The sequence below is a fragment of the Schistocerca serialis genome, chromosome 5 (assembly GCF_023864345.2).
Source record: "Schistocerca serialis cubense isolate TAMUIC-IGC-003099 chromosome 5, iqSchSeri2.2, whole genome shotgun sequence".
Taxonomy (NCBI): Eukaryota; Metazoa; Arthropoda; class Insecta; order Orthoptera; family Acrididae; genus Schistocerca; species Schistocerca serialis.
In genome coordinates, this window is record NC_064642.1 from 668,136,293 (window position 1) to 668,148,980 (window position 12,688).

At 44.9% G+C, this 12,688-nt stretch overlaps 1 protein-coding gene across 1 annotated transcript in view; it reads left to right on the forward strand.

Moving 5' to 3' along the window:
- Window positions 1–8,613, forward strand: part of LOC126482171 (synaptogenesis protein syg-2-like) — a 422,853-nt gene extending 414,240 nt beyond the window's left edge. Inside the window, exon 11 of the mRNA XM_050106149.1 lies at window positions 8,231–8,613. Coding sequence (XP_049962106.1) covers window positions 8,231–8,613 — 383 coding nt within the window. The remainder of the gene's footprint in view (window positions 1–8,230) is intronic.
- Window positions 8,614–12,688: the final 4,075 nt, after the last annotated feature.

Genomic DNA, 12,688 nt, shown 5'->3' on the forward strand with positions numbered 1-12,688 from the left:
GTTCTACTGGAATTGCTTGTGGGACATTGACTAGTATGTTGAAAAACTGCTAAGGAGAAACAAAGTGTCCCGTTGTCGTCTGATCAGTTTTTAAGGAAGGCAAATTAGAATTTATGTCTCATCAGATATGAGGTCATTGCACATGGGGCACTTACTCCACCACGTCTTTGTCCCAGCAAGCATTCTGGAATCTCCTGAAGTGATTTAGGGAAATAACTGGAGACATAAACCTGCGTGGCAGAGAATTTGACACACTGTACTCCTCATTAGAAGTTATCTCAATTATTGCCTCATCTATTTCATTGCCACAGTCTCTCATTATAAACAAATACTATTCTGAGGCGACAAAAGTCCTTGGATACCTCTCAACATCGTGATATCGTTCTGGACCTCATTTTGTCAGGCGTTATGCAACGACTTGACGTGGTGTGGACTCAACAAGTTGATGGAAGTCTCCTGGAGACATTGAGCCATTTTGCCGCTATAGCCGTCGATAATTGCGAAAGTGTTATCGGTGCAGGATTATGTTCTCCAATTGACCTCTCGATTATGTCCCATCAGTTTTCGATGGGGTTCATGTCAAGCGATCTGGGATAGCAAATCGTACCCTCGAATTGTACAGAACGTTCTTCAAACCAATCGCGAACAGCTGTGGCCCGGTGACATGGCGCATTGTCGTCCATAGAAATTCCGTCGTTGTTTGGGAACATCAAGACAATGAATGACTGAAAATGATTCCCAAGGAGGTAAACATAAACATTTACAGTCAATGATCAGTTCAGCTGTACAAGAGGACCCAGTCCATTCTATGCAAACGCATCCGACATCATTCTGGTGCCGCCACAGGCTTGCACAGGGCCTTGTTGAGAGCTTGAGTTCATGACATCGTGGGGTCTGCGTACCACTCGAACCCTACCACCAGCTCTTACCAACTGAAATAGGGACTCACCTGACCATGCCACGGTTTTCCAGTCATCTGGGGTCTAACCGATATGGTGACGAGCGCAGAAGAGGTGCTGCAAGTGATGTCATGCTGTTAGCAAAGGCACTCGCGTCGGTCATCTGCGGCCATAGCTTATTATTGCCAAATTCCACCGCAATGTCATAACGGATACGTTCGTCGTGCGTCCCACATTGATTTCTGCGACTATTTCATGCAGTGTTGCTTGTCTGTTAGCACTGAAAAATCCACGCAAACGACACTGCTCTCGGTCTTCAAGTGAAGGCCGTCGACCAATGCATTGTCCTTAGTTAGTGAAACCTGATTGGTAGGTAGCCAAGGAGCGCTCAGGATAAGGTTAATGTTGTGGATGGGGCCGTAAACAGTTACTGTTAGTCGCACAATCAAACACAGAACTTTATTTTTCTAAGAACCACTTATTTACACATTGGCTTAGAAGATCACAATTAAACAATACGGCTAAATTCCTAGTTAAGGCAAAGTTGAGATACTTTCTGGGCTGAAGGCCCAAACCCAAACAGCAAACACAAGAATAGCTGACGGCCTGGCTTCTATCAAAAGTAATTAAAAATAGAAGGTATAAAAAAAACATGCAATGAAAACGATGTATTGTCAAAACTCTAACTTAACACGGCTCAAAGCCTTTATGTGAAATTTAAAAAAATGAATTCATACACGGCCAAAGCATCGCACAATACTTCAACTAAAATGAAAATCACAATTTAAAACAAACAGAACAAATAGTGCTCAGAAGTGTTCCAAGGGTTGGCCTGGGAAGGTAGCTCAAACGTAAGGTGTGGTGAGACAGGCAGCCAAGAATTGAAGTTAGGTATCCGGATGGCAACCCAAATTAGGGAGGACCCAAGGATCGACCAACAGTTAACCAATTCCCTTCTGTCCGACCAATGGAACAACAATGGAGTATATCAGCCAAGGACGAGAATGCGAACAGCCCTACACCCCTAGGGGAACAATAACGACTCTAAGGAAATATGAACCAAACAACTTGAAAGCCTGTCGAACCACATGCCGTGCTGGACAGCAACAACATGACGAGGAAAAGGCACACTGCCTACATACTACGCTAACGACCAGGGCAGAAAATACCGCTGGTGCACTTCGCTGATACCAGTCAAATTAATAGTTAATCACAACATAGGAATACAGCAGCGAGATTTCGCTGATTCCGCACATCATACAATGTTACTAGCCCAAACAGCCAAGGAGGCAACAACCTGCAAATGAACAAAGAGGTGTCACAATAGTTGACGTTTCATAACAGATGAACTGATCACTGAACTTCAGCGTCCAGGTTGGGTAGGCAACGAATTTGTCTCTCTCGCAGCTAGAGCCCAACAATCTGACAGCGTGTACAAACTGCCAGCGGCCCCGGCCTGGCCTCGCGCCCTGGACACTTGTTTCCTGCTCCGTCCCAACCGACTCCCTGCCTGCAGCACGCAAATGGCATTAAAATAGCTGCTCAACTCGAACAATACTATAACCAGTGACTGTGAAACAACAAGGACGAATCACAAGTCGACACACACAGAGAACGCGGAAGCGGTCGGCGACCAAATACAGGTCGTCCGATGAGACGACCAACCGAACGACCAACCAAGGTCGTCCCCACTCAAATCATGTATGTCGGCAATGGTCGGGCGAGTGATGTCTGTCCGGTCATCACTGTTGCTCCGTCCCCACCCCATTCGGACACACGACTACTTGGAGACTGTGGCTCGGACCCAAACATGCAGAGGGAACACTTGCCCATTGGCCATCCGACATCTCGGAACAAGGAGGGAACCGGCGCAAGTCCTGCAAGATGATCAATTGAAGGGGCCCAGAAGCTATTGGAAGACCAAATACACGTCGCTCAATGAGACGACCGACTGAATGACCAGTCAATGGTCGTCGCCGCTCAAGTCTCCTTCTGTCGGACAGTGGATGTGTGTGCCCAGCGATCGGGCGAGTACTGCCTATCCAGAAGTCACTGGAGCTCCATCCCGTCTGACTTCCTACACACGACGACCTGGAAATACTAGCAGGCGCTTCAAACATAGTACGACAGTGATCTTATCGATAAGCGTTGCTGCTGCCACTCACAGGCAGGCAAGCCAGCAGCTCAGTGACTCCAGTAAATCGAATAAGAAACGGGACGGCAGTAATGCAAATACAAGATGTCAAGCAATAAACTACACGAACACGAGCCGAGCATGGCTCAGTTAGAAGTTATCCCCGAAATTTGGAATTCTTGGCACATTCTTGACTCTGTAGATCCCGGAATATTGAATTCCCTACCGGTTTCCGAAATGGGATGCCCCATGCGTCCAGCTCCAACTACCGTTCCGCGTTCATACCCCGTTAATTTCCGTCGTGCATCCATAATTACACCTAACACATTTTCACATGAATCTGTGAGTACAAAAGACAGCCCCGCCAATGCACTGTCATTTTATACTTTGTATACGGGATACTGCCGGCATCTTTCGCTTCAGTGTGTTATAATCTGCTCTTCTCACACTCTACTTTGTTGTTACTATTGTCTTCAGTCTGAAGACGGTTTTAATGCACCTCTCTACCTTAGTCCATTCTAGGCAGGCGTCTTCATTGCAGCATAACTATTCGTACGTACATCCATTTGAACCTTCTTACTGTATTAAGGCTTGGTCTCCTTTGGTTACCAATGCGACGATTTCCCAATACCTCAAGATGTGTCCTATCTGTGGATCGCTTCTTTTACTCGAATGATGCTCCAGTTTCTCTCCGTAACTCAGTTTACAACCTTCTTATTAGCTATTCGAGTACCTCGTATAGTTTTCAATTGTCTTCTGTGACACCACGTATCAAAGCCTCCTGTTCTCGTCTTGTCTAAACTGTTTTCCGTCAGTGTTTCACTTCCCTACCTGGATATACTCTATAAATTACCTTCAGAAAAACTTTGTAACACTTACTTTATATTCCATTGTAACATATCTCACTTTTTCAGATATGAATTCCCTACTATTACTAGTTTGCACATTATATCCTCTCTACCTCGGCCAAAATCAGTTAATTAGCTGCCCAACTACCAAAACCCATATACGTCCGAAATTTCTCATTTCCTAATCCAGTTCTATTAGCTTTATCCGGTTTATGTTCGTCTTAATACCTCTTTTCAAGGCACTATCCATTCCGTTCGAGTGTTCTTCCAGTTCCTGTGCCGTCTCTGATAGAACTGCAGAGTCATCATATTTTTTATTTTGTCTCCCTGAACTGTAATTCCCTTTTAGAATTCCTACTTAAGTTCCAGAATGAGATTTTCACTCTGCAGCGGAGCGTGCGCTGATACGAAACTTCCGGACAGATTAAAACTGTGTGCCAGACCGAGACTCGAACTCGGGAAATTTGCCTTTCGCGGGCTAGTGCTCTACCATCTGAGCTACCCAAGCACGACTCACGACCCGTCCTTCAATTCTGCCATTACCTCGTCTCCTACCTTCCAAATTCCACAGTTCTGCAAGGTTCGCATAAGAGCTTCTGTGACGTTTGGAAAATAGGAGACGAGGTACTGGCAGAATTGAAGCTGTGAGGTCGGGTCGCTAGTCTTGATTGTGTAGCTCAGATGGTAGAGCACTAGCCCGCGAAAGGCAAAGGTCCCGAATTCGAGTCTGCGTCCGGCACACAGGTTTAATTTGTCAGGAAGTTTCGTTTCTCCTTGGGTTTCTAAACCTCTTTCTCAGTTGACAGACTGAATAACATATGGGACAGTCTACAACTACTGCTTCCCTTTCGTACTCTTGCTGCAGAAACTGTAGGTAACTTTACACTCCCTGTATTTTACCTCTGACACAGCCACTATTTTAAAGTGTGTCTTTCAGTCAATACTGTCAAAAGATTACTCTAATTATACAAATGTTGCGAACGTACACTTGCCTTTCTTCAGTATATCTTCGAAGGTACATTGTCTGTTTGGTAGGGTCTCGTGGCTTCCTACAGGCCTCCGTAAACTAAAATGATCTTCCTCGAGGTTGGTTCCTATCACTGTTCCCATTCTTCTGTGGACAATTCGTGCCAGTATTCCGCAACCAAGTTTCATTAATCTCACTGTTAGGCAATACTCACACGTCTCAGCATCTGTTCTCTATGGGATATTTAACGTTAGAACATTGATAATCTTTGATAGCAACACGCTTGTATTCCATCGAATGGCATACATAGCATCAAGAAGGGCCTTATGTGAGGTAATAAAATTAAGCAAATTATGTGTGTGTTACTCGTGTGTCGTTTTTTGAGCATTCAGTTATAAGCGTGGAAGCGTATACTTCGATAACAGTCACATTCGTTACACGATTTTAACCATTATGTTTATCTCCCATATGATCGAGTGATGCAAAATAGTGTCGAAGATGCCGAAATTGCATTATGGACGAAACTCAATATCTACCAAGATATATAAATATGAATTTGTTCGAAACCATGTGAGGACAAGGATCGCGCTAATTGCAAAAAAAAGTAAATAAATAATTTTTCTGTTTTTTTCACCCATTTATATGAAATGAGTCAGTGAATATCTTAAATGACCTCGAGGTCTGTGAAACGTTGAAATTATAACGTTCTTTTCATTATGTAGACAATCCTTTTTAACACATTAAGTCTCACATAATAAGTTAAGTTAGTAACGACAGAAATGTAAACTGCGGTACTATCGACGTAAGTGTCGAACTATCCAGAGGATGTTTTACTGTCATGATCAGAAAACCATATCAGATACTGTGGCTAAAGTCAAAGGCATCGTGTACGACATTCATTTACACCAAAACCTACAACTAACCACAGACAGCAGTAAAATTTCTGACCCGATGTCTGATTCGATAAACATTCCACACGGATATGTTAAAAATATTTTCGCACATGTTATTTAAAACAGTTCAATTTAATCACCTGTCCGAATAGCCGCCCATGTTTGCACGCCGCTATCGGAATTCATGGTGGCACGCCAGCCACGGGTCGAAACCACTCCTCGGATTATCAAAGAGGGTCCATGTACCGACCACCATGGATGTATTTCTTTGCAATGTCCCGCGTTCTGCCTCACTTACACGATTAAGAAACTTGTAGAAAACGTTCGAACATTTCCACAAGGGATTACACTAGACGCAGACTGCTGGGCACACAAATTCCGTCGCAACGGAAGGATGAGGGCTACTTAAAAAATTTTTTTTCAAATTTGTGATAAGGTCTTATGGGACCAAACTGCTAAGGTCATCGGTCCCTAAGCCTACACACTGCTTAATAAAACTTAAACTAACTACGCTATGGACAACACACACACACCCATGCCCGAGGGAGGACTCGAACCTCCGATGGGGACAACCGCACGGACCGTCACAAGGCGCCCTAGACTGCGCGGCTACCAGCGTGGCAAATAGCCACACGAAGGGCACCCGGTCACCCATTATGACTAACTTTGCTGGATACGACACATTATGCTGAGTCCATGAAAAAACAAGATAGCGGCCTGGGGAGAAAGGGAGCTTTTATTTTGCTTAAAGACATGATTTTATACAACTACACTACTACCCATTAAAATTTCTACACCACGAAGATGATGTGCTACATACGCGAAATTTAACCGACAAGAAGAAGATGCAGTGACATGCAACTGATTAGCTTTACAGAGCATTCACACAAGGCTGGCGCCGGTGGCGACACCTACATCGTGCTGACATGAGGAACCTTTCCAACCGATTTCTCATACACAAACAGCAGTTGACCGACGTCAAATGGTGAAACGTCGCTATGATGCCTCGTGTAAAGAGGAGAAATTCGTACTATCACGTTTCCGACTTTGATAAAGGTCGGATTGTAGCTTATAACGATTGCGGTTTATCGTATCGAGACATTGTTGCTCGCGATGATCAAGATCAAATGACTGTTAGCAGAATATGGAATCGGTGAGTTCAGGAGGGTAATACGGAACGCCGTGCTGGATCCCAACGACCTCGTATCACTAGCAGTCGAGATGACAGGCATCTTTCCCGCATGGCTGTAACGGATCGTGCAGCCACGTCTCGACCCTGATTCAACATATGGGGACGATTGCAAGACAACAACCATCTGCACGAACAGTTCGATGACGTTTGCAGCAGCATGGACTATCAGCTCGGAGACCATGGCAGCGGTTACCCTTGACGCTGCATCATAGACAGGAGCGCCTGCGATGGTGTACTCAACGACGAACCTGAGTGCACGAAAGGCAAAACGTCATTTTTTCCGATGAATCCAGGTTCTGTTTACAGCATCATGACGTTCGCATCCTTGTTTGGCGACATGGCGTTGAACGTACATTGGAAGCGTGTATTCGTCGTCACCACACTGGCATATTACCCGGCGTGATGGTATGGGGTGCCATTGGCTACACGTCTCGGTCACCTCTTGTTCGCATTGACGGCACTTTGAACAGTGGACGTTACATTTCAGATGTGTTACGACACTTGGCCCTACCCTTCATTCTATCCCTGCGAAACCCTACATTTCAGCAGGACAATGCACGACCTCATGTTGCAGATACGTAGGGTCCTTTCTGAATACAGAAAATGTTTGACTGCTGCACTGGCCAGCACATTCTCCAGATCTTTCACCAATTCAAAACGTCTGGTCAATGGTGGCCGTGCAGCTGGCTTGTCACAACTGTGGTACCGTGCTGAAGCTGCATGGGCAGCTGTACCTGTACACGCCATCCAAGCTCTGTTTGACTCAATGCCCAGGCGTATCAAGGCCATTATTACGACCAGAGCTGTTTGTTCTGGGTACTGATTTCTCAGGATCTACGCACCCAAATTGCGTGAAAATATAATCACATGTCAGTTCTAGTATAATATATTTGTCCAGTGAATACCCGTTTATCATCGACATTTCTTCTTGGTGTAGCAATTTTAATGGCCAGTAGTGTATATTCACAATCAACTTGCAGTTTAATTTTCCACATTTGTTTCGAATTATGTAAGGCTACCATAGAAGTCTTCATAATTTATCCTAATAAGATGTGGCCAGTTAATTGAGAAATATTTTTCCTAACCTGATGTAACAACATACACACTCCACTTACATTACATACTTAAAATGTTACAAGTGCCAACTAGACAGATTCATGTCGCGACCCATAAAGGATAGCCCATTTGAAATCAGACCTCGACTGTACGTCAGTACGTGGTACCCCAGTGTCAGTACATCGGCGAGCCGTTTGTGATGACAAGTATGACAGGGAGTGCCGTTGACTGCCGTTGACAGGTCAGCCTGACGTGCCGACCAACTGCTCGGTGCTGAACCAGACGTCGCAGTCGGTGGTGGTGCGCTGCACGCCCGGCTTCGACGGCGGCCAGCCGCAGAGCTTCCTGCTGGAAGTGCTGGAGGCGGCCAACGGCCACCAGCTGTTCAACATGACGCAGCTGCGGCCACACTTCGTCGTCGACGGGCTGGCCGCCGGGCAGCTGCTGCAGCTACGCATCTCCGCCGTCAACGCCAAGGGCCGCAGCGACTCCGTCACCCTGGACGCGGCCACGCTGATGCCGCCAGAGATGCGCGCCAGTAAGTATCAGGACGTAGCGGCTGGATGCTGCAGTAACGCCAGCTGTGTCAGCTCAGTGTTGCTTCTATGTGCTGTGACTGTGTAACAAGAAATAAATAGTGGTGCTTCACTGATGAGCCAAAACATTACGACCACCTGTGACTCCGAAGGCTTTCCCGACGTAATAATTGATAATATTCTTCTAGGGTGTGCAGCCGGATCATAACGTCATCTTGACACAAATCCGATGTCAAGATGATGCTATGATCCGGCTACACACCCGAAAAGAATATTATTATGAGCACCTGCTTAATAGCTTTTTGTCCGTCTTGAGAACGAAATTCATCTGCGTATCAGTGTTCCAACAGTTTATTGGTAGCTTTTTAGAGGAATGTGTGATTAGACGTCTACGCACAGGTCTTGTAATTCGCGTATATAACGCGTCACTAGTTTGTGTACACGGTGATGGCGCCCGGAAACGACCCAGATGTTTTCAGTAGGATTCACATCAGACGAATTTGGTCGCCAAGACATCAATGTGAGTTGACGATAGTGGCCTTCCAACCACTGTAGCACGGTTCTGACTTCGAGACACGGACTATTGTACTGTTGAGAGATGACATCGCTGTGGGGAACAACTTGTTGTTGAGTTGGAGCCGGTTGTAAAGCACAAGGATCATCGGAACTACTGATAGTAAGTCAACAGACGATGCCAGCCTAGAGTGAAAGGGCGATTCCTTCATACATTGCTGCCAAATAGACTGTTTAAGAATCTTAAACGTCGCAGCGCGTCAGCAGTCGTTGGTTAATATATTAAAAAACTAAAAATCCGCCTCGACTGCGAAAAAAGCACCTAGTGTTAAGTGTTAACCCAGGTTTCGGCATAATAAATACACCTTCTTCAGAACAACAATAAAACCCACAATTGCCCAAGAAGACCTTTGTCAATTATTAAAAGAACACCATAGTTATACATTTATAAACGAAAAAGAAAAGGAAAACACTGACAGTGCATAAGTACAAAGTCAAAACTACTACTTAACTTAATGGTGTACGCTCCACCTCACACTGGCCTGTGTTCGATGGGCCATGACCCGCCATGACATCGCTATGGTGTTCTTTTAATCATTGACAAAGGTCTTCTTAGGCACTTGTGGGTTTTATTGTTGTTCTCAAGAAGATGTAGTTATCTACGCCGAAACCTGGGTTCACACTTAACACTAGGTGCTTTTTTCGCAATCGAGGCGGGTTTTTAGTTTTTTAATAAATAGACTGTTTTCGTCGGGTTATGTGTGCTAAAACAGAACCAAGAGAGAACAGCTAAGCATACAATTTAGCTGCACTTCGAGGAGGCAACTTCGCTCGTGCAACATAACTACTCTGCCGTCAGGCCCGACAAGAATACAGAAAGTACGTCGACGAGAAGTGACTTAGTTTTATAGCTTGGGGATCGTAGTAATACATTGGTTAATTTCACGACAGTAGTTGTATCATTGCTGTTAAGCCTTTCTCACTCTCTCTCTCTATCTATCTATCTATATATCTATATCTTGTTGGCTTGTTGTCTAATTATCTTCTTTCAAATGAATTTCTTTTTGTGCTATAGTATCACAAATATGGAGGAAATTCTTCAGCTAAGGTTTCGCTTTCAGTGGGACTTAGTGGCAGTTGGAGAATACTTGCTACAAGAAAACCTTAGATAATGAAGCTTGTGTTTTCTATTTGACCCTATCCATGACAATATTGGGTAATGTGTTCAAACTCTCTGTTTCTTCAATTAGTGATTCAACAACCATATGGACTAACAAGGCACCGATGTCTTAAGTTACCCAGAGGGTTCCAAAATTCGTGGTTTTTATATCGTTTTTTGTCAACAGTTAACTGTAAAAGTAGCTCTAATACGTAAGTTTGTAGTTCGTACTCTAAATCCAGAAATGATAGGAAGGTCCTGCCTGTGTTGCTTCAAACGTTCTCAGTTAGGGGGGAGATCCGACGTCAGTGCCGGGCAAGGTAGGGTTTGCAATCACGAAGACAAACAGTAAAAAGTCTTACCGAATGCGGGTGAGCATTATCTTGCTAAAATGATGTAAAGCTCAGGAAGGGTGATATAAAGTGCAACAGAACTTGTAAGAGAATATCTTCAGCGTATTGCTGTGCTATAAGGGTGCTGCAGTTGACAGCCAAAGGGGTGCTGCTATTAAAGGCATAGCATCCCAGGCCATCACTATTGTTTGTTGTGCCGTGTGGCAGGCGGTAGTCAGGGTGAGTATTCCACCGCTGTCCACACGTATCTTCACTGGTCATTGGGGATCAATTCGAAGCGGAACTCATTTCTACAGACAATCCTACACCATTGACGAGATTCCAGGAGTAAGACTTGTCTGGAGACGTCCTGGACAGTGGTGGGGTATAAACCTGACTATAGTCCGCCAGACGATGTCACACACCAATTGGACAGAATTTCGTATGATATCCTTCAGAAGGGCATTCAAAAACTTCATCAGTCAATCAATGCCAAGCCAAATAATTGCTTGCAAAAGAATCGGAGATGGAGCAACTTGTTGACTAGGTCACATTGTTAACTCTCTCACCAAAATAATTCATCCACATTTGTTTTTCCGTACATGTAGATCTCCTAATTTACGTCCCATTCCGGTTATTCCTTTTTTGTTCGTCTTTTTTTCATATTGTAACTGATTTGCCGGTATACAGAGTACGCAATTTAGTGCCCAGTGCACTAAAAGGTCTGGCAGTAACAACGAGGGTAGTCATGATGTCGTATTGGGCTTTAATGATAGGTACGGGTCTCTCATACCTTGCAGGTTCAGCTCTATCAGAATTCATAAAATTTTGTGACGGACGAGTGTGGTGTACCGTCTTTCGACAACGTAGACCAAATGTTTTGAATCGATCTAGAGAACGTGCTGTATCGAAGTAGTGCAGCAAGGACAACAATGAATCTTGCATCATTTTATTGAAAGATAATGATATGTTCATTCTCGTTAGGACCGACACAGACCAGTATTACCAAAGCCATAAAGAAAGCCAAACTGGGACTCGTTCGAAAAGACGACATGGCACCATTTTTGAGTTCAGCTCTGTCACTGGGCACGCTACCAGTGACAGATTCCCTCTTGTGAACATTCGACAAAGACCTGTAGTACCCGCTTCTTGGACGACGATTGTCCTGTAGCGCGTTTTTCTGGGGACGGGATCTGTGATTCCCCGTCGAACAAGGATGATGAACTACATGGCTCGACACTTGTTCAGTATCACTATCACTTGTTATACACATATCGTCATCGTTACGTCTCCATTTACAATGTCCGCCCAGTCGAGCGTGTACGACACCACACATGCGATAGACTTTTCTCGCAGAAACGCTAATATTTCATCTGCCCCTTCTTTCTCATTCTGCGAAATTGCCTGGGCTCCTTTGTGAAGGAAATGTCAACTTCTGCCACTGTTGTAGATAAAACACAATGTTTGCTTTGTTTATCGTTGCCGTGGCTCTCTCTCTCTGAGCACTATGGGACTTAACAGCTATGGTCATCAGTCCCCTAGAACTTAGAACTATTTAAACATAACCAACCTAAGGACATCACACGACACCCAGTCATCACGCGGCAGAGAAAATCCCTGTCCCCGCCGGGAATCGAACCCGGGAACACGGGCGCGGGAAGCGAGAACGCTATCGCTGCCGTGGCTCTGCTTTGTATCAGCACCACTATCATTATAGCTGTGTTGTGAGATATTCGTCGACTATGCATTTCAACTATGCTCAATAGCTTCACGCCGTGCTCACCATTGGACATCTCGAGTTCCACCACCTGTTGCCATTAGCAGCCAATACTGTGGTCGCATAGTTGACAATATGTGGGGCGTCGAAAGCCGTATACATCATTGGCCTTTCGCGACCTCGCACTTATGGTGTACCTTGTTACTGTGTGGCAACTTTCATTAGAAATGCTGGCGTAAGTAGGAAGCAATTTTTGAGACATTATCAGCAGTACCGATTTAGGAGCATGTCGGTGTTCATCCTAGAATGAGGTTTTCAGTCTGCAGCGGAGTGTGCGCTGATATGAAACTTCCTGGCAGATTAAAACTGTGTGCCAAGCCGAGATTCGAACTCGGGACCTTTGCCTTTCTCGGGCAAGTGCTCTAAGATCTGAGCTACCCAA